The sequence below is a fragment of the Sciurus vulgaris genome (assembly GCF_902686455.1).
Source record: "Sciurus vulgaris genome assembly, chromosome: 17".
Classification (NCBI taxonomy): Eukaryota; Metazoa; Chordata; class Mammalia; order Rodentia; family Sciuridae; genus Sciurus; species Sciurus vulgaris.
The window spans coordinates 33294790-33317112 of record NC_136478.1 but is presented as its reverse complement, the minus strand read 5'-3'; the positions used below and the strand labels follow the sequence as shown (position 1 = coordinate 33317112).

General features: G+C 45.3%; 2 protein-coding genes across 20 annotated transcripts in view; both read left to right on the top strand.

Annotated features, from left to right (window-relative positions):
- NOD2 (nucleotide binding oligomerization domain containing 2) overlaps window positions 1-8393 on the top strand; it is a 42245-nt gene extending 33852 nt beyond the window's left edge. For 3 of the 5 annotated variants that reach the window (XM_079117271.1, XM_079117270.1, XM_079117269.1), the window contains exons 10-12: window positions 1554-1637; window positions 5405-5488; window positions 5813-7096. In XM_079117271.1, the coding sequence (XP_078973397.1) occupies window positions 1554-1637; window positions 5405-5488; window positions 5813-5909 (265 nt within the window). In that variant the 3' untranslated portion in view covers window positions 5910-7096. Of the gene's footprint in view, window positions 1-1553; window positions 1649-5404; window positions 5489-5812 lie in introns of all 5 variants that reach the window. The other 2 variants (XR_013760155.1, XM_079117272.1) reach the window with 2 other exon arrangements.
- Window positions 8394-16162: 7769 nt separating this feature from the next.
- Window positions 16163-22323, top strand: part of CYLD (CYLD lysine 63 deubiquitinase) — a 74465-nt gene continuing 68304 nt past the window's right edge. For 3 of the 15 annotated variants that reach the window (XM_079117279.1, XM_079117284.1, XM_079117281.1), the window contains exons 1-2: window positions 16233-16336; window positions 16847-16927. The gene's annotated coding sequence lies outside the window, so the exon portion shown is untranslated. The other 12 variants (XM_079117274.1, XM_079117287.1, XM_079117288.1 and 9 more) reach the window with 10 other exon arrangements.

The following is a 22323-nucleotide window of genomic DNA, read 5'->3' as shown; positions in this document are numbered from 1 at the left end:
TATCACTACAACTGCTCCTCATACTATGACTGCTACTAATAATGAAATTTTGTTATTTCAAAGTGAATCTGAGTTCCTAAGAACCCTAAGTATTAGAATCAGGGGTCACCTTGGAAGGTGAATGGAATTTGGGGTAGTGGAAAGATGAACCATGAATGGTGCTTACGCCGTTGACCTAAAGCAGACTCCTCATGTTTTCCATCCTGTAGATATTGTTAAGAGAGTCTTCAGTTCCAGAAACAGCTTTGTAGTTCCCAATTATATCAGGGAGATAAAATGCTTAATGTTCAGTTTTTTCCAAGAAGCAGAGAAGCACTGAAACATATAAGTATTGCCATAAAATGGGTCGTGGCTATTAGTAGGGCTTACTAGCTCTGCTAAAGTACCATTGATCGTATCCTCATTGGATTTTGCCTCTTATCATTTCCTGTGAGTGTATCCATTATGATTATTGTTAAAAGGAAAAAAAAAAAAAAACTTAAGACAAATTCAGTTTAGCAGGATTAATTTGGGCAGAGATGGGTTCATGGACTGGGCAGCACTTAGGACCAGAAGAGGTTCAGAGAGTCCCATCCGGCCATGTGGGCACACAGGATTCACAGACAGGGAAAGCAGGGGTATGCAGAAACAGCCTGATTGGTCACTGCTCCGGATCTGTCTTAGTTGGGCACAGTGTAACGAGTCAGCAGCCTGTGTTTGGCTGAAGCTTAGCTGTGATGATTGGCCGAGATTCCACTATTTGTTACAAGAATATTCTCTTGGGTTGCAGCTCGTTTGCATACTAAGTTAGGTTGCAGTTAGCTACATAGGAACTCAAAATATGGAGGCAACCTCAGGCCAGATTTAGTTTAACTGCATTAGGCTGCACGTAACAACAAAAATCCACCTACAAGGCTTATACCAGTAAGGGATTTATTTTTCAAGTATAAGTAGTCTGGAAGTAAGCAATTTTGTTATGGTGGCTACTAAAGGTAGCAGAGGCCTTGACTCTGTCTCTTTCTTTATCTTTTCTATCATCCTTAGCCTGTGGCTTCATCCTCATGGTCGGTTACCTCATCATCACAAGACAGCTGCTCCACCTGCAGCAGTTACTTCTGTATTCTAGGACTTAGTCTGTACACCTGAAAAGCACAGGCCAGTTATGACTCTTGCCTTTAAAAAGCATTTCTGGAAGCCCCACCTGTCAACTTGGTGACCATGTGTTTGTCACTTAGCCAACCGTGGCTGCAGTAGAGAGTGGAAAATATTTTTTTCGACCACCAAGATTATGACTGCCCAAAATGAAATGAGGTTTCCATGGATATGGGACACCTGGGACAGGAAGGAGTTTATTATACAGAAGAGTCCTGGAGTGAATTCTCTTGCAAAGATGTCCCTGGAATCGAGAATCTTCAACCCTACTTTATCTGTTCTTACTTTTATTTGTAGGTTTACATTTTCAGATGTTGGATTTTCTAAATGATGGGGACAGGGCATGTGGATTAATCTTTACTGACCTCATGTTCCATAATAAATGCTATCCTATCAATGGGATTTTCTCTTTTTCTTGCCAGCCTGGAGGAGAACCATCTCCTGGATGAAGGTGTGTGTTTTCTTGCCGAGGGACTGAAGAGAAATTCGAGTTTGAAAGTCCTGAAGTAAGGACTCTGTAAGCAGGAGCTGGGATGATAATGACTGGCCTTTGGAGGGGGTTTCTGAATCTGGGATCTGGGCAGCTTCCCAGTCCACATGAGGTGGCCTGGTGGAAAACAGTTGCACTGGTTTGGGTAGTTAAGGATCCTGGTGCCACTTGCTAACCTGGGACATGGTGCCTGCAAGCCTGGTGGGAGAGCAGTGGAGTGAGGCAGGGATGGATGGAAACCCATAAAGTGTGCTTAGTAAGAAAACCAGAGCTCTGTGCTGCTGAGGCCCTCCTGGAGTCCATGTAGAACCCACCTGGTCACCTCCCAACCAGTGGATGAGGAAGTGGGGGCATTTATCCACTAATTACCTGTCCTTCACATGGCAAGGCATTGCCTTTGTCAGTTTTTGCATTGCCATGACCAAAATGCCTGACTAGAACAACTTAGGGAATGGAAAGTTTATTTGGGGCTCACAGTTTCAGAGGACTCAGTTCATAGACAGCCAGTGCCATTGCTCTGGGCCCAAGGTGAGACAGCACATCATGGGAAAAGGGTCCAGAGGAGGAAGACCCTCTGCTCAGTCAGAAAGCAGAAGGGGCGGGGAAAGGATCAAGGGAAGATGCATCCTTCCAGGGCACATCCCCCAGCCACCCACCTCCTCAGCCACACCCTACCTGCCTACAGTTACCACCCAGCCCATTCAAAACCACGATCCACCGATGGGTTCAGCGTCACAGTCCAGTCATTTAACCTCTGACTATCCCTGCATTAATAGAAGCTTTGGGGGGGACACCTCACATCTGAACCATGATAGGTGTGCTTGCTTGTGGGAATGTTAATTCTCTAGCACCTCCAGCTTATCCTCATGGCTGAGTGTGCTCCCCGGGTCAGGAGAAAGGTCTCAGGCAGAGAGCGTCAGGTCTTCCCAGCAAGCAGCCCTCAGATTGGAAGTGAAAGCCGAGGGAGCTTAGATGGCAGGTCGCCAACCTCCAGGGGCCACTGCTACTTTTTGGATGCGCAGTGCCAGTGGTCTCTCTGTTGTGTCCTGCAGGCCCAGGTGTTGGCGTTGATGCATCCTGCTCTCCTGGTCATTTGACCCCTGTGCACACATTCATTTATGCTCACAATGCTCCACGTATGTGGTCATACAAGAAGTATTTCTCCTGCGTGGGGCACCGAGGGGAGAGGTAATAGGACAGAGCAGCCCCCACTCCAACACCTCTTAAATTCTAATGGGGGAAACAGATAATGAACCAGCAAACAATCAAGGTCATTTCTGATTCAGGAGGGACAGGGAGAGGGTTGGGTTGCTGCTGCTTGGGCAAGGCCTCTCGGAGAAGGTGGCATGTGAACTGAAGCCTGAGCCACAATAAGGTGCCTGTCGTGCTGAGGTCTCAGGAGAGTGCATCCTGGGGGCAGGAGGGCATGAAACTGCATCTGGGAAGGCCCGGGCAGAGGCAGACTTGGCGGCTCTGAGAACAGAAGGATTCCTAGGCAGCTGAGGTGGAAGGAGCCTCAGAGCCACGAAAGGATTTAGAGTTTCACCCTAAGGGCTTTTGGAGGACTTGGGAGGGTTTCAGTCAGGGTCCTCATGTCATCTGATTTACAACACGACAGGATCATCAGTGCCACTTTGCGGGTAAAGCATGGGAAAAGGGTCTGATGGAGCCAAAAGACCAGGCAAGACGCCTGCAGGCTCCCAGGTGGGAGATGAAGGCAGCCGGGATTGGGCCAACGGCAGGACCTTGTGGTCCTGCCAGGTCTTGGAGCTGGAGGGCCAGACAGCAGCAGGTATGCACCCAGGGGCCAGGGACAGTGGAAGTGAGCAGGGGTCTCAGGCAGAGAGCGTCAAGTCTTCCCAGCCAGCAGCCCTCAGATTGGAAGTGAGAGCCGAGGGAGCTTAGGTGGCAGGTTGCCAACCTCCAGGGGCCACTGCTGCTTTTTGGATACACAATGCCAGTGGTTTCTCTGACTGTCCTGCAGGCCCAGGTGCTGGCATTTACACATCCTGCTCTCCTGGTCATTTGACACCCACAGGCTTGTGTCAGTGGTGTCTGCCGAAGGTCCCACTGCACAGGGACCTCAGGACACGATTGAATGGCTGCTTTTGCTGGAGGAAGGTGGTGTCTTCCCTGGTAAATGCAGCCCAGGAAACACACTTGTCTTCAGAGACAGGTGGATGGCTGCCTCTGGATGAGCATCAACTCTGCTGCCAGGCCGCCATCCACTCTGGCAAGGCGTGTTGTGTTGCTCTGCAGGGGCTAGGACGTTGCCAATGTTTGGGGAAAACACTTCCACTCATCAAGTGGGCTGGGAGGCCTGGGCGAAGCCCGTATTTGCCTGTGCCAGATGCCAGCTTTGCATACAGCGGGGCCTTTGGCAATACCTGGTCCATTGTTGACCAGGTGTGGATGTGGCAAATGCATTCTCCCTCACTATCCCAGGCTTATCCCACTTCACCCCCAACAGATGCTAGGCAAGGTGCAGGGGTGCTTGTCCCATGCTACCTTGTCACTAGCCTTATTATTCAGCATCCTGAAACTATATCATCCTCCACTGTTTCCCTGTAAAAACTGGGTTGCTGATGTATCCTTAAGGAGAGAGAGAGAAAGAGAGAAAGATGCCCACATCTTTCTTTTTCTTGTGTATTCTCTGCCAAGTGTTGGTTAGAGTCCAGGCTCTGCAGCCAGCCAGCCTGGGTTCATACCCCAACTCCCCCACTGCCAGCTGTTTCTCCTTGGATGGGTGCCTGGGTTGCCTCCAGTATGAATGGGGATAGCCATTGGACCTTGCTCACGGGGTTGGGAATATTCATTGATATAATAATGGGCTGGCTTGTAGTAGAAGCTTAGCTTTGCCGTAGGGTCGGCTGTGCAGAAGGCAAAGCTTTAAACGTAAGAGCAGAGCTCTTCCCCTGCCCTCCTGGGTCATAGCCCATCTCCAGCTTCCTTTTATCTTTAACCTGTGGTCCCGGGTGTCCCGAATCCTCCCAAAATGAAAACATTAGTTGTTGATTTTCTATCAGTTAGGCACCGTGCCACATGCTTTAGACATGCCATTCTTTGTTCAATTGGATGTGGTGGTTACCCCTTTAGGCCCATTTTATAGATGAGAAAGTTGGGGCAAATTTGCTTGAGACCAAAAAGGAGATGGTACTGGGTGTGGTGGCACATGCCTGTAAATCCAGTGACTCTGGAGGCTGAGGAAGGAGGATCCCAAGTTCAAGGTCACCTTGAAGCAACCTAGTGAGCCCTAAGCAACTTAGCAAGACCCTGTCTTTAAATTAAAAATAAAAAGGGCTGGGGTTGCCAGGCACAGTGGCCCACGTCTGTAATCCCAGTGGCTCAGGAGGCTGAGGCAGGAGGATCACGAGTTCAAATCCAGCCTCAGCAACTTAGTGAAGTGCTAAGCAATTCACCCGGTCTCCAAATAAAATACAAAATAGGGCTGGGGATGTGACTCAGTGGTTGAGTGCCCCTGAGTTCAATCCCTGGTACTTCACCCCCACCCCCCAAAAAGGGCTGGGAGTATAGTTCAGTGATAGAGCACCTTGGTTGGATTTGAACCCTGGAAGTCCCTGGTTCCTGGTACTGAAATGTAGGAACTTAGCCATTATGCAATAGCACCCTCTAAGGGAGGACTGGGAATGCCAGCTAGGAGAGGGATGTTCTGGGCGGACAGGTGGGCTCAGGTCGGCTAGCTAGCTCTCAGAGTCTCCTATAAGTGGACAGACTCAAGAGGAAAACCGAGCATCTTTGAAGCTCCCATCCCATCTTCTCCAGGCTGTCTAACAATGGCATCACCTACCTGGGTGCAGAGGCCCTCCTTCAGGCCCTCCAAAGGAATGACACCATCCTGGAAGTCTGGTAAGGACCCTGGGCAAACCCGTTTCTCTGAGCCTCAGTTTTCCTGTCTGTAAAGTGGGTTAAGGGGAGAGAGGAACAGCAGAATGTCCAAAATCCCTTCTGACTCTGATGCTCTGTGTCATTCTGCATGTGATGGAACTGGATCTCTGGCTGGGAAGGAAGTCTTTGTGCCTGTAAGTGGAGATTGATTTTTTCATTTTAAAAGCAGGAGTATTTACTCAAAAGGCTCAGTAACAGGGTGGGAATGGGAGTGTGGTTGAAGAATGAAAATAAAAGAAAACAACTCTGTTCCTGCCCCGGCGAGCATAACATCCACCTTTGCAGGTCAAAGATGTCATATGCCACCCTCTGCAGTTCTGGATCCTGGAGGTTACACAGGGGGGAGGCTGTGGCTCAGTGTATCCACAGCTCTGTAACTTAAAACCACAGTCCTTCATGCATTTGGAAAAAGCATCAAGTCACGACTTCAGAGATTTATCCTCCTTGTTTCCAGGGATCTGTTTCTCACTCAGACAATAAGTGGAAAGCGCTACCCCGCTCTTGCACATTATGAGCGAATGTTACTGTCTGTGTTTCAGGCACTGGGATAGATACTGATATTTTGAAAAGTAAGAGATCTGTAATGAAAATCTACATTTCAGAGTTTTCTTGAAAGAGCCAGCGAGCCTGGGGTTCCATCTCAATGCCCTTGACTGGAGGAGGGAAAGGTGGTTAGTCACACTGTGCTGGCTGCAGACCCCCAGGCCTGCTCTCTAAGAGCAAGAAGCCCTCTTGGGTCCTGTATATTACCCGCCTCTCCCTGTAAACTCTGATTCCTGTTTTAATATAGACTCTGTCCCTTCTGCCAAAAGTACATCAAAGCGGCAGCAAATGTGGATATCAAGAGATGAAATTAAACACAAATCTGTTTGTGAAAGCTTATCCTGGGCTGGAGTGGTTTTGCTTTCCATATAATTATGGAACCCCATAGCCAGCAAGGTCATCAGGTCCTGGGCTTGAGGGTGTTTTTTTTTGTTTTTTGTTTTTGTTTTTTTTAAACTGTTGCACAGTCCTCAGAAATGTCACATTCTGTGTCCAGGGAGCAAGCCAGCATCAGGTTGGTATTTTAAGGGCTCAGATGTTCCTCGCCGCCTGATCATGGAACTTGGGAAGTATCAGGGTTTGATCATGGCATTCTTGACAGATTCGGTTGTTGCTTTAAAAAGAACGGCCAGCCTGGGGTAGTCTGCCGCTGGCCAGACTCAGGGCCGTGGACTTTCTGCAGTGTCACGGAGCCTTGTTCATCGTGCAGGATGATTCATGAGCCGCCCTGGGTGACAGGGGGTAAAACCAGCACCAACTTCCCTCCCACGAGCGAGCGCTGCAGCTGGGCCCAGGTCAGCCCCTCCCAGGCATGGATGGCCAACGTGGCAGCTTCCCTTTGAAAGCCCTGCCCTGATTTTGTCCTCCATGAAACCTTTCTTCCCTTTATCCCTCTCAGGCTCCGAGGCAACACTTTCTCCCCAGAGGAAATCGAGAAGCTCAGCCACAGGGACACCAGACTCTTGCTTTGATGTTTCCAGGCTGATATTCCTTTCAGAGTGTTTATGAGGAAGCTGTGGGTTTGGACCCTGGAAGCCGGATTGCATCTGGCAGCAGCCCACTGTGGCTCTGCCCAGGGACGGGTTTGTTTTCGGAGAGCACCACAGCCACCTTTATTCTGCTGGAGGAAGGCACTTCCGTGCCTTCGGAATGGACTTCTCCAAGCCTACTTCTGCCACCTACTCAATCTGTGGGATGGACGAGAGGGCAGCCCCTCCCTCACCGTCTGGGCCTGGTCCCAGCTAATCCACCAGGGGGCCAGTGGGCCCTGCCTACTGAGTGCCTGCTGGTTCTGGACCCATACGAAAGTCAGGCTCCTGTTCCTCTCACAAAATGGAGGAGGTGTATGCAGGAAGCAGCTTTCTGCCATGTCCCGACTCATGGTCCATCCACCCAGGTCACTCCCTCTCTGCTTCCTCCACTCTGAGACCCAGAGAGCTCCCCAGCCCCAGGATGGGGTGGGCCACACCCTACCCTGCCCACCTGTCTGATGCCTGAGGTGGTGCTAGAGGGAGACAAGAGGACGCCTTTTGTTCCCTAAGATATTCTAGACTTGCAAGAAAAATAGGACTGTGCTCCAGCTCGGATCCACGTGGACTTTTATTTCCAGTGAAATCAATTACACTTCAGTTAAGCTTTTGGAAATAGCTCCCCATCCAAATGCCGCTTTAAAAAATTAATCTGGGCCAGAATTTCAAACGGCCCCAGTAGGCTTCTGGTTGATGCCTGTGAACTGAACTCTGACAACAGACTTTTGAAATATATCCACAAGAGATGGTTCCATTTTATTTGTGCAGAATGCTTTAGGATATATAGTTATGGATTGGAAGTTTACAGGGGGCAAGACCAGGCCCTTCTTTCTAATTTTTTGTACTGGGAACTGAACTCACCCAGAGGCACTATATAGCACTGAGCCACACCCCATGCCTTGAAATGTATTTTTTTGTTTTCAAATTTTGAGACAGGTTCCCACTAAGATGCTGAGGCTGGCCTCACACATGATCCTTCTCTCAGCCTCCCTAGCAGCTCAGATTACAGGTGTGTGCCAATGTGCTTGGTTGTTCTTTCTGGAATTTTCAAAATGATGCACGTTGAAGCCTTTGTAAACTGTCAGGTGCTGCACATATATTATTACTGTAAACATTATTATGTGTAAAAACTGGTTAATATTTGTAAACTACTTTGTTTTATTCTCTCAAGTTGATACTTCCATAGCAAACACGACCATGAACTCTGTGCTGTAAATAATCACAAAGGAGAAAACTGTTGAGTTACCCATGCCAACTTCGTTGTGACCAAATATTTTTAAATATTCTTAAAACTTGTCAAATTTTAAAGCACAATGTTCTTCTCAAATGGGGGAAAGTGATGTTTTCAACAAGATAATGTGTTGCTGAAGGCAGAAGCAATTCTTAGAAATAGCCCGGCAATCAAAACACATTTGGATTCAGCTTAGAGACTCTAACTCAGTGTGAAGTTCTAAGCTGTGCCTAAGCCTTGCAGGGCCTGGACTGAGAGGCTGGAGCAAATGTGAAAAGTCCCCAGGGCCTTTCTTGACTCTCTTTAAGGGCTGCAGGAGTCTTTACCAGGACAAATGTGGAGATTTGCAGGCTGCTGTCCTCTGCTGGTGGCCTCTCCTGCGGGCCCTGCTGAAAGAATTCTTAGCTACATTTAATGAGCATGGGCTCAGGTGGTGGCTGGCCACAGTGGAGTTCTGACTCCCTGAAAGGCTCAAGTGTGTCAGGCCTCCTAAATGTGCGCCATCTCCGTGGGCTCCGTGCCTGGGTGAGCTGTGGGCTCTTCATTCAGTAATGAGGAAATGCTGTGCTGTTTTGGCCGGCCTGTCCTCTCTGGTGTGGAGGGTCAGGAGGGAGGTGGAGATGGATCTGTTCTCTCTGAGGAGTGAACACGGCAGCCCATTTGCGCAGCGCCATATTAGATGTAACGTCATCTTTCCTGAGTCCATTCAGCGAGGTCTTATTAACCAGTCGTGCTGGACAATCAGTGGATAAACAAAACAGACAAGCTCCTTGTCCGCCAGGCACTTAGGTGAGGGTAGAGGGAAAGGCAGGAGGAAATTAGATACCTTGAAAAATTTATAAAAACAAGGTCCACTGCAATAAGTACTTGGAAGGAAATTGTAGTTTGGGATGAAAAATGTCCACCGAAGGCCTGGATATTAAAGGCTGGGTTGCCAGTCTAGTGGGGTCTACAGTGCTAATGGGAGAGGGCGGAACCTTTACGTCAGAGGGTCTAGTGGAAGGCAGTTAGGTCACTGGGGATGTCGTGCCTTTGAAGGGGATACTGGGACCCAGGCCCCTTCCTCTTTCTGAATTCCTAACCTTCCTGATATGATCAACCTCCTCTGACATGTGCTCCCTGCCTTGATGTACCAAGTGCCACCAAGGCCCAAAGAAACAGGGACAAGTGACCTTTCTTCCTTTTATCATAGTTATTTTGTCACAGCAAAGGAAAGATGGCTAAGATAGAAATAAATAAAGGCGTCAGATAGAGGGAACCTTCTTCAAACCATTGAGGGGTTGGTCTAAGGTGGGTCCTCAGAGGATGTGCCAGGTGTACTATCTCCCCAAGAGTGAGAAGGGGCTGGCCATGCTATCAGTAGTGGGGAGAGAAGGCTTTCCAGGTGCGGGAAAGGAACTGTATACAGAGTCTGTCAAGGGAAAGAGCTTGGTGTGTGTGGTCAGCTGATAATGGCCCCCAAAGATATCCAGGCTCTAAATCCTGAGACCTGTCAGTGCTGCTGTAACTGGCAAGAAGAACTTTGCAGATGTGATTAACTTCAGGATCTTGAGATGGGGAGATTATCCTGGATTATGTGGTAGGACCTAAATGTATCACAAGTGACCCTATAGGAGAGAAGCAAAGGGGTGTTTGACAAGGGAGAAGAAGACCTGTGGCCACCAAAGCAAGATGTCATGCTGTTGGCTTTGAAAGTGGAAGAAGGGGCGGGGAGCCCCGGAATGCAGCTCTAGAAGCTGGAAAAGGCAGTGACAGATTCTCCCTTGGAACTTTGGAGGGAGTTGGTAGAACTCTCTGCCTTGGGTCCAGTCTACTTTGGACTTTTGACCTCCAGGATTACAAGAGAATAGTCTTATCACTTTAAACCACTAAGTTTGTGGTAATTTGTTACAGCAGCCAGAGGAAACTAATACAGTATGTTTGTGGCAAGCTGAGGGGAGGGTGTCACCAAATGGGTTTGCAGGCATAGGTAGGGTCAGGTCATGAGGTGCCTAGATGGCCATGGTTACGAATGTGGTCTTGTGCTGACAATATAGCCCATCCCATAGGGCGCTGGCTTTGCAAGCGGAAAGACCGGGGTTCAAATCCCCAGCACCATGGCATTGGGAAAAAAACAAAAACAAAAACAAAAACAAAAACAAAAACAACAACAACAAAAAAAAAAAAAACAAGAAAAAAAAAAAAAAGAATGTGACCTTAGAATAAAAGCAAGCCCTGAAGGGTTCTGAGCAGGAGAATCCAATTAATGTATAAAAAAGATCTCCTTTGCTCTTGGGTGGAGATGGGGTAAAAGTATAGGAAGAGAAAGTGGGGAGACTGCCTTAGCGTTGAGGCAGGTGAGAGGCAGTGGGCCAGTCTGAGGTGCTGGCAGTGGAGGTGGAGAGAAGAGAAGGGATTCCAGGCATCCTAGAAGCAGATTCTCAAGGGCTTCCAGGTAGACTGGAGAAGAGGGCTGAGGGAAGGAAAGGATCCAGGACAACTCCTAGATTTCTAACTTGAACACTAAGGACTGGGGACAATAAATAGAAAATAGATTTTGTCCTGGATTGTTAAGTTTGAGATGCCTGCGTGGAGAAGTCAAGTGGAGATGTCATGTTATGACTTGAGTCTGGAGCCCATTGATGTCACTTAGAGAGAACTTCGTGGGTATCCTCAGCATCATCATGGGGTCCCTGGGGCTGGATGGCATAACCCAGGGAGAGAGTATGGAGAAAGAAGAAGGTGAAAGGGCCCTGGTAAGGGCAGTATTGAAATCTGGGTATATTAACTTTGAAAAGTCTAGCAGATGTCATCCAAAGCATCCTGGGCCTGTGGAGGTAACCCGTGAACTAGGATTCTTAAACTTAAGGTTCTCTAATAGGGAAGCTACCTGAATGGTGTGTGCTCATGGCTGATGGCTCATCCAGGAGAGACAGGTCTCAGATTTATGACTAAGAATACATATTTCCTGTGTGCAGAAAAACAAGGTATTTGTACAGAAGAATTTTCAAAAGAGCCTCAGATTTTAATTATATTTACCATCATCCTGGAATAAAAAAAGTGTCAATCTGAGTGTTTCTGCTAGTCCCGCAGTCCTCTTGATAGTGCCAAAACAGGATGCTGAAATGAATTGAATACGCCCCACTGAAGTGTGAGTTGAGACTAGAGCTTTGTTCCATCATTGTACCAATAATCTTCCAGTCTCTCTCCCACTCAGAGGATTGGTCCAGCCCAGTTGGTGAAGCACACAGAAATCAGGGCAACACCCTGGCAGTGCCCATGAAAAGGGAACATACACCCTTAGGCCCTGGAGAGCATTGCAGGTGCACAGGAAGGTCATCCAGGACATTGGGACTGACGTGAGCCATTTCCCCTTGGAGAGCTATGTTTGAAGAGCTGTGCCAACTAGAAATACAAGATCTTCCCTGAGAGACTCCCTCCACTTTTTTTTCTTTGCTCTAAATTTAATGCCAAACTAGCATCACTTCCAGAACAATCCACCAATCCAATCCTCTAGGCATCCACGTTCCCCCATCGCTCTCCCTGAAAATCCTCTCCTGAGCGCTGCATCATTTTACATTTGGAACACCTTCTTTCTGGACGTCTTCAGTTCCATGTTCCTTTCCACCCCTGCTTCTTACCTGCTTTGCTTTCACTCCCAGGAAACCAGGATCTCTTAGGACCCCCTTGCCTGGATTCTTGCAGTAGTCTCTTGAATGGTTTCCCTTTCTCTACTTCTAGACCTTTGCACATGCCTGATCCCTCTCAGGGACATCCTCTTTCCCTAGGCAGTGCTGTGGCTTGCTTCCTTTCCTCAAGGACTTTGTTCAAACACCACCTCATTGAGGGCATCCTTCCCTGAACCATCTATCTATCCTCAGCCACTCTTTTCTGCCCTAGACTGTGTAATAATGTCTTCTTCGTGTGCACTACCTGGTGAATGGTTGTTTCTTTCTTTTGAATGTTGAATGTTTTCCAAAGTCTGGTGTTAGAGGCTTGGAGGTCTGCTTTGGTTCCCCTGGGAGGGGTGGGTACTTTAGGAGGTGGGGCTTAGTGGAGAAAGTTAGGTCACTGGGGGTGTGGCCTTGAAGGGGATATTGGGATCTCAGCCCTTCCTCCCTCCTCTCTCTGTCTGTCTCTGACTGCCATGAGGTGAACAGGACTTTTCTGCCACGTTCTCCTGCCATGATGTACTGTGCCCAAATCAACAGGGACAAATGACCATGCACTGAAGCCTCTGAAATCTTGAACCAAATTAAACCCTTCCTCTCTATGAATGGATTTTCTCAAGTATTTGTTGCAGTTAAAGAAAGCTGACTAACTATACTTCTGGAATGCTAGCTCCTTGAGAACAGGGACAATACTCACTGCAGTGTCTTCAGAGTCTATGAAGGTGCCCCACACTTAGTAGGTACTCAATAAATATGTATTAACTAGAAGAAGAACTCTCTCTACTCAAAGGGAACGGAAAATTGAAGTTGGGGCAGGTTGTAAGAACGAACCCCCTTTCTCCCAACACTGTTAATGCCTCTTCCTGTGGAGGAAGCTTCTGGTGGACATGAGGCCATTCCTATTGCACCAACTGCTTAATATGAGATTACAGATGTGGCACAAAGTTCTCAATGGTGAGCATTAAGCCTTTTACCCTGTCTGTGTGCTTTTGAATCATACACAGAAATCATTTGTCACTGATAACAAAAAAATATATAGCTCAAAACAGGAGAGGATAGGTTTATAGTTCAGCTGGATTAGTTTAAAGATGATTAAAGTAATCCCTTTTATCTCATCATAAAGAGCTTTTAGGTGACCAGAATAAAAGCCCTGGACAGAATGCTTGGCTGTACCAGAGTTTCCCCTCCTTGAGAGATAAGCACATCTCTGAGACGGAGGACTCTCAACTCCTCATCCATTGATGGAGACAGGACGCTGGGCTGCTATGGAGAACACACTGGCACCCTATCCTTGCCTGTGTGAATGCCTGGTTCAAGTAGGCCCTTGACTCAGAGCTCATTCAGAATGCCCATGTGCACAGGGCATTGAACTGGGGGAGGGAAATGAACTGGGGAGGCTGGGTGAAGAATTGGAGGTTGCCATTGACTGAGATGGGGACAGCACAAGAATTGCAGAGGGTGTGGGGAATATCTCCTGTTCACTCTTGGCCATGGTGTGGTGGATAAAATATGAAATAAACATGGAACCTGATGAAGCTGGAAGGAGAAGGAACCTGTGGCAGCCACTAGGAAGCCTGGGGCAGGACCTGATCAGTAACCACAGCCAGTGCTGCTGAGAAGGTTTCCCGGAGTCCCGACCATCACTCTACATCACAGGTTCCTGCTCGGCTGCAGGCGTTTACCAGCTTCTCTGAAGCCCCTCAGCTGCCCTGCCTTTTTCAGTTCCTCCAGCACGGCATGTACTTGTTAGTTCCCTTTGTGTGAAGTGCTTGCCCTCACTTCAACTGCTGGCCATTGTTCCTATCTCAACTTAAAGGGGGTTTCCTCAGAGTGCCCCGCCACCCTTTCTGGATGCTCAAAACGGTTCCTCCCCACCCCAGCTCACTAGAACTATAATTAAATTAGGCGATTGTGTAATCAGTTGTTTAAAGTCCACCTTCCTTGTCAGGGGCAGCTCTGCTGCGTTTACTGGCTCCTGCTCAGTAACCCAACCACGGCTTGAATGAACCCAGGAGTCAGGCTGACTGGAACAGGCTGAGAAGAGACAGAGGTGATCGGTGGGGGCTGGAGCCATTTAAAAAGACCCCCTGGGAGAGGCTGGACTTTGGGTGGGACCTATATGAAGGGAGTATTTGAAATGCAGAAAGGATGAATGTTTCTGTTGGATAATCCATTTCAACAGAGATGAAAAAACCCTGGATTGGAATAAGGAGAATCTGGGTCTTAGCCCATCTCCTGGGTGACTAGGAGAAGTTATTTTCCCTCTCTTGATTTTAATCTCTCTTCTGTAAAATCAGAGGATGGTGATGAAGGACTGCGAATAAATAGCACTCTGATCTATTCTGCCATATCACTCCATGGCAGCCCCCGTGAGTCTGAATATACAGCTTCAGTATCACCACCAACACACAGTTCTAGGCAGTCGCTAGCCATTGATAGGAAATGCTAGTTGACATAAACCTGTTTGTCAGGCTTGGCTTGGATGACATCTCTCAGATGAAGTCAGACCCTGATAATGCTTCAGTGGACAGGTGACAGGAGGGCTGAGCAAGGTATCTGACCACTGCTGGTGGAGAAGAAAGCCTTGAAGCTGAGAGCTCAGCAGCACCAGATGCCATCATCAGAAAGACAGGAGATGCTCTAGTCCAGGAGTGGCAAACCCAAATGTCTTCAGGGACCAATAGATAATGCAAATGAGAGAAGTGGCCCAGGGACATAAAATAGGGAATGGTGAGGGATATGGCAAACTAGAGAAAGAGAGTGCTTGCTTTGTCTAAAGGATTCAAAACCTCTCTCACTCTGCTTTCTCTTCTCCTCCCTTCTCCTTATTGTGTGGGTCAAGCAAAAACAGCCTTCAGAATGAAATTTTCTCCCAGAGGGCCAGACTGACTTATGAATCTACCAGCTTTATTGGAGAATGTAGATCTAAGGCCGCACTGCAAGCTAGGCTGTAGCTGCCCATCATGTTGCTTCTTTATGGAGTGTGCTCACGAAGTCCGGAAACAGGATAAGGATGGACTGAAGAAAGAGAGGAGGGGACTAAGATTCAGTTTTCAAAAACATTCATTTCGTTTTGAGTGATTATGGAAAGGGAGAGGGGTAGTCTGTTTAGGACCACTCTTAGTAATCACTCATGGGACTACTTTTATGTACTAATTGGTTTAAATCCCCCAGCTCCTCAAAAACATGTCACTTTCCATTGGGGAAATTCGTGTCATGATTAAACACACATCCCCCTCCCCCTTTCTCACTATTAATCACCTTCCACCATAATTAGTACTTAAAATGTCAAAGGAGAAGGAATTAATTAACAAGAGTATCCTGTGCAGCCAGGCAGCCTGCAAGGCTCTTGGACTGATTATAAAATGTATTTCCTTAAATATTTTGAGCACTTTTGGGAATCAGAAGCCTCTTTTCTAATTGAAAGATTCTTAACTACACCCCAAGTCCTGGCTGGTGGCCAGGGGTGCAGGGCTGAGTGAGAAGGCTTGTGGAAATTCCTTCTTTACCATCCTTAGAAACCTCTCTGCAAACTGGGATAGGCGGTAAGTGAGGTTCAGAAACAGCAGGGGTCCTAGGACGCTGCTGAGCTCCTACTACGTGCCAGAAACTTTAATATGGCATTTCACAATAGTCTTGTAAGACACAGGTGATACTATTCTCTTTATTTTACAGATGAGGAAATTGAGATTCAGCGTGGTTGTGAATTCCCCATGTCACGCGGCGACTAATTGAGAAAGCAAAAGATTCACTCTTAGGTGTGACTTTAAAGCTTTGCTCTTTCCTGAAATCCTGGGACACTATTCCCAGCTCTCAACTGAACTGTTTCCCATTCCAGTTTTGACAGCTATGGCAAGAGCCAAGACCCGAGTATGGGAGGTGGAGCCCGGAGCACGGCCTCAGCCAATGGTGACGCAGCACTCACAGCCTTTTGCCCAATCAGTCAGGGCTCCCCGCCCCCCATCCCGTTCTTCTCCGCCCCTTCTCTCCGCTTTCCCTTTGGTTCCACCGAGCTTGACAGAGCGGAAAGTCCCTTCAGCCGGCGCCGCGCCGGCAGCCATTGGAGGAAGGTCTGTCACAGGAAGGCCCAATCAGAACGCACGCAGTAACGCAGCTCGGGCTGCGATTGGTTAGCGAGGTGGTTGCCCCCTCCACCCCCGCTCCTTCCCCCCACCTCGGCGGATCGGAGGCGGGGCAGGTGGGGGCGGGACCAGGTAGCAGGTTCGGCTGTGCGGGGGCCGCGCGTCGGAGGTAAATACTGGGGCGGTGGGTGTGGGGCGCCGGGGCCGGCCCGGGACCGGCCCGGGACGCGGGCTGGGGAGGCTAGCCGGGCGGCGACGCCCGGTTGCCCAAAGTGGTGAGTGAGCTGGGGGCCGAATGGCTGGCGGCCGGATCCCCGCTGGCGCTCCTCCCGGCCTCAGGGCGCCTCGAGCCGCGGCCCCGACCGTCGGGCCTCGGCGCCGGCCCGTTAGTTGCCCGGGCCAGCCCGAGACAGCCAGGCCCGCGGGGTGCTGAGCCCGCTGACGTCAGCCCGGGCTCCCCGCCACCCACCCCCAGGCTTTCCGGAGGGCTTCCGAGTCCTGGGAGCGTGGTCGCCGCCGCCGGGACCCGGGGAGGAGAAAGGGCTTGGAGTGGGAGCAGCGCAGGACTCAGTCTCCCTCCTTGGACTCCTCCCCATTTACAGATGAGGAAACTGAGGCACGGGCCTCCGACTGGCTCCCTAAGGCTCTAGTTGGCACCGAGAGCCCCGGGTTTTAATATCACATGGGTCGTATGATCTGTGGTTTGGGGGTATTTGTGGCTTAGGTCCGGGAAGAGGTGTCCCGGTTCTGGCCTCGTAAATGGCGTGTTCTGCGTTTTCTTTCAGTTTTCGTTGTTCCAGGGTGAGGATGATTTTACACAACAACTCGGAGTTCTTTAGTCGAAAGCTTGTGCCCTGTTGAGACAGGTATTCTTTCTTCCTGGTTTTCTTTTTATTGTTTTATTAAGGATCGCTGGGGAAATCGTGAAATCTTGAAGGAAGATGGTGTTCTTGAGTTTGGTGCTCAGTTGGGTCAGCTGCCAGGTTATTCATGTACTTGGCATCTTTTCTCTTCCACCCCTTGGCATTTGCATGTTTTAGGATGGTTGTCATCTTTCAGCCACCAAGCCTGTAGTCTTGCAGTCGCCCAGCCTCCACCATCCCTTCCACCTCCCTCTTCCTAATTTTCCCTGAAAAGTTATGTTCTTGGCTAAGGAGCGTTTATACCTTCCTTTTGAATTGGGGATAATTAGGGATCTTAATAAAATTGTTCATTTTGCAATCCCTGGCTCCCAGAGAAAAACGCAGGCCTCAAGAGGGTGTGCATTCAGTTGTCGATTTTCTGTGCACCCCCTCATGCCCTGAGTAGGATGAATGGCTCTAAAAATTTAGCCTGTGGGTCCCTACTGGGTAGTGGGTGGATTTAAATTAGAACAGTACAAAGAAAAAGTGATTTGAAATTCTTATTTAAGTTCATATACTCTGAGTGTTGATATTGCCCACAACATTTTCTTGATGTTCTGCTGCAAAAATACAAGGCATTCTTGCAAAGAAGGCTTTTTTGGGTGGTAACTTTTGTGAAGAGCTGATAAGGCCAGGGCACTTGTTATATAAAAGAACAGACATAAAGCAGCAATGATTTCTGTGGTCTGGCATGCCTATGCTGTGGTTCTTGTTTGATTTAAGGAAGGAGAAGGGAGTATTTGCACTATTCACTCTTTGTTCCTGATTTTTACACTATGATTTTAAATTTTGTTTTTTTTTTTAATATCATCGATGCAGAATTTTTTTATAAGCCTCATATGTGGTGTGATGTTCTTGGAAGCTGGTTTCAAATGTACCTCAAGACAACTTGGGTTTGTAATTGTGAAAATTACCTTATTTGTTTCTACTTTATTTGTAACAATGAAGTGGTGTAAAAGTTGTTCTTGACTTGCCTAATTTAGAGAATTAGTGATGTTTTAGACAAAAAATTTGCTAAATACTCCAACTCTTGAGTGCTTTTCTTTTTTTAACCTGAAAAAGCTTTGAATAATTTAAACGGGTTGAGGAAATAACATTTTGGTTTGAACTGTTATCACTTTGGGCGTTGGAGGGACAAAGATGAAGTAATTGGGGAATTCAGAGTTTGGGAGTACTGTGGCTAGGGTTAACTCTAGTGAGACAGCAGTCAGTGTTCCTTGTCCTTCTGACTTGAATATTCAGATGCAAGAGTCAGACTTTTTTTTTTTATAACCTTGTAAGTCCCACTTGTTTTAGGGACTGTGTGCTTGTGTCACGAGTTAATCTATGAGGAAAATTGAAACCAACCAAGTCTTTTTACTGTTCTTGGAATCTCTCTATTTAGGAATATAAATTCTCTGTTGAGGAATATAACAACTTGTTCCTTTAGTAAGCGATGTTCTTTCTTAAAATGGTAATCATTGTAGCTACCTAGGAGCATTTGAAAAAGGCTCACATGTCCTCTTGGGTGTTCATGCTGATCATCCTATCTCTTTGCCATTTATAATTAAGGGCAGTATTTGATATTCTAATTTGTGTTTTGTTTTAAATAGCTTCCTGTAGTTTTTTAGAACAGACAGGGTATTGCAGGAGATGCTAGAGTTCTTGAATTACACCTGTCTCTGTGAGGTTCTTATGAATGGTATAACCTGGTAACTTGAGCATCCAAATGACACTGTATCTTCTAGATAGGTTAACCACTGTCAATTTTATGTAGATAATGATCATTTGTTCTATGTGTAGTCTCTTAGAATTTGATAATTCTTTAATATTTTTGTGTAAGACTTATTTCTTGATCATCTCCTTTTCATTTCATTCAAAGGAAACTGACCAGTATTTGTGCTTTTCAGCCCTCAACTTGGTTTACTGATTTTATCTTAATATTGTTGAATGTGCTTTAGTATGAATCCAGACCATCAACAAGCTCAGATAACCAGATATGATTTCAAATCTATGTGACACTGAATTGTCACCTCATCTTCAGTGTCCTAGAAAGAAAGCCCTTCTGTTCAGCATGGTTTGGGGCTTAAATATACTACTATATTCTGACTCTTAGATAATCTTCATTCAGTACTTAAATTAATTAACAAAATATTCATGGTCTGATCAGTCATTCAGCCTGAAATATGATAGTATTTAGATGAGTCATTTTTATTTATTCAACCTCACAGTGATTCCACCTGCAAAGTTTTAAATAAGAGCATACAAATGAAAATTTGCCACTGCACACCGACCTCTCCGGCTCCCCATCCCACCCCCGATTTTGAGTTTGGCTGTGCTTTTTCCTTGTGTTGCCTTACTGTTCCTATGACCTTTGCTTAAAGGCAGGAGCTGAATAAAATGGATTACTTGTTGAAGGCAGTCATCCTATCTCAAATCTTCTGTATTTGTCAGTGTCTAACAGTACTGTGTGCATCAGAATGCTAAACCCACAAGCCAGCCTTCCTAATTGACAAAGAACTCATTTACAGTGTGATTTAAATCTTTCATATTGTCTTGAGTTAGGATTTACTGGTTGGGGTTCTTAAACCTTAACTATTGTGCATATCCCAGTGAAAGAATTTTGGCATTATATTCATTGCTTCGGTGGGGGAAATATGTACTGGCATATTTCTGTTGTAATTCTGGGATTTTGAGAATATTAATGATCATCAAGTTTATCATCATGTTTACCTTTAGACTAGAGCCATAAGCTTTCCCATTCAACTTTCTCTATAATTTGCAATGAAAATAATCAAATTTTAATACTATAGTTTCAAACCTTTTCTTAATGTGTTCTTTCTAAAAGAGGAAAGGCCACATGCTTTTTATTTTTGGATAATGTGTTTTGAATATTTTATAACTTTTGCTTTGACTCTTCTAGTTGTCTACCATGCTGTTTTTGAGTCTAAATTCATGCCCACTTGTGCTGTTGCAAGTTAGCAAAATAGTTACCACTTTAAGAAATGGTACTTGAAAACTATTTTTGCCCTCAACTTTTTAATAAACTGAGTAGTCATTTCAGTTTTTACTGTGGACTATATCTCTTAAATGATTTGCAGAAATCAATTTTATAATAAAATTCATTTAAAATATAGTGTCATCATGCATTACAGATAATAGTTTATTTTACTTTGATAATTTTTTGGGGACTAAGGGTTTTTATTTTAAATTGCGACATGAATTTTTTTAAGCTAGAGATTCAAAGGAATAAGAATTATTGGCGTGTAAATGATAAAATCAGAGGGAGTTTCTGATTTTAGTATTCGAAGATAATGCTTTTTAGATATTAAAAAAGTATTTCTTCTGAAAATAGAATTGATTTACCCTTTAAAAATGTTTATCTCCCGCCCCATTTAAATACATTTTAAAAGGAACAAAAACAGCTCACTGTTTTGGAGGTTGCTTTTTGATTACTTTAACCTTCTGGGAGCAAAGTAATATCTTTGCAATAAAACCTGTGTACTTTACTCCTAAAGAGTTTTGTTTTTGGTGCTTTTTTAAACATACAGACATATCTCATCATCTGGCTTCTCAGAACTGATTAGAAGCAATAAGTTGGAAAGCAACAAGGCTTGTAAAAGGAGTCAAATGCATACTACCGGAAACCACAGAAAATGGCTGATTGTATGAGACAACCATAGATCTATAGAAAGCAAGCAAGTGGGCTCAGAAAGTGTGATGTATAGCCTTTTAACAAAGTAACAAACAGCCTTTCATATGGAGAGTTGCATATAATAATTTACATTCCTAATGATAGTTCAGTAGTCAAGAAAAAAAATAATTTCCTTGTTGAAAAGTGCTGACATTTTAAAAGCAATTTAGTGAAAACAAGCAAACACTACATTTTGGTACTCTAAAGGCGTAGAGACAAATTAAGGGAATGGAGGATAGCTGCTTGGGCAACCCTGTAAGGGATTTTGTTTGTGCAGTGCCAAGAGTGAGGTGTCCACAGGTGTCTTATATAAGTGGCAGATATAAATTGATTCCATTCCTGCTGAAGTAGACAGTGCCCTCAAGTGGAATTACAGCAAGTACATTACAAAAGAAGAAGAAAAAAGAGGAGAACCTCTTTATGCTGCCTTTGCTCTGTCTTCACTTTGTGTTGCACAAGTGCCACAGTAATCTTGGGGTGAAGGGGCGTCAGCCTTTGAGCTTGTCCTGGATAACCTGCAAGTCTCATTTTGGTTTATAGAGGGACAGACTTGTAAAAATTTCACCAGGTGAAATACTTGGTTACTTAGCAATGCTTTCTAAAAAAAAAAAAATGTTACTGTGTGTATAGATTTGCCAGATTGTTTCATTGTGAAATGATTAAACTTAAATTTGGTTCTTTAGTTTTAGGTGTGTTTATTTTTTAATTGCAAGAATAAAATGGAAAAATTCAATAGTGCTATCTATCAATTGCTGCTGTTAGCTGAATAATGGAAATAGATACCTCCATCTCAAAGAAGGTTGAAATAAGTACTGTATTTAGAAACCAAATAGCCACAAACTTTGTGACAGAGAATACATAGGAACTGTTGTTTTCAGCAAAATAATTCAAATAATGAAGGAGAGTCCTTGATTTGAATTAATGCAGTTGTGTAGTTCTTAACTATCAGATTTGAGAATTAATCTTTGTATATTCCTTGTTTGTATGCATAGTTAAAATTGTGGCATTAAAAGACACTTTATATTTGATAGAAATATCTGCAATTATTGTCATAGTGCAAATTTTATCTGTTTTATTGTCCAAATTTTGATGCTACAGAATGTTTTTAAGATATTTTTAATATAATAAAATTAAAATGTTTGATATTTGGGATTGTGAGAAATGATAACTATGATTAATGTGATTAGCATTTGCTTATCTAAGAGCAAAATGTACAAGATTAAGGAAATGAAATTGAGTCAGAGGTAAAATGTTCCATTATCAAAATTCAGCATACAGAAAAAAAAAACTGTGGTGGAAGTTACAGAATGTGACATATTTTTATTGATAAAAGATGATTGATACTAAGATGTATAACTTGTAATTTAAAATACATATTCAGAAATGAGAACCTTTTTATTTATAATATTTATGTGTGATTTGCACAAAAGGCAGCTTATCCTTTTAAATTAGGCAGAATCCATTAAAGCTGTTACTTTTTAAAGTTTAAAAATTTCAGAATATGTGTATGAGGCTAACCTTTAAAATTTCTGCTGGAATCTGATTTTATAAATTTTAGAGCCTTGGAAATAATCATTATTGAATTATTTTTGAAGGTACTTTAAAATCGGATTTCCTTAAATATTCAGTTACAGTAGATACCAGTTATATGTCTCTTAGCCCTTTTAGATAGTTTTTGAGACTGTTC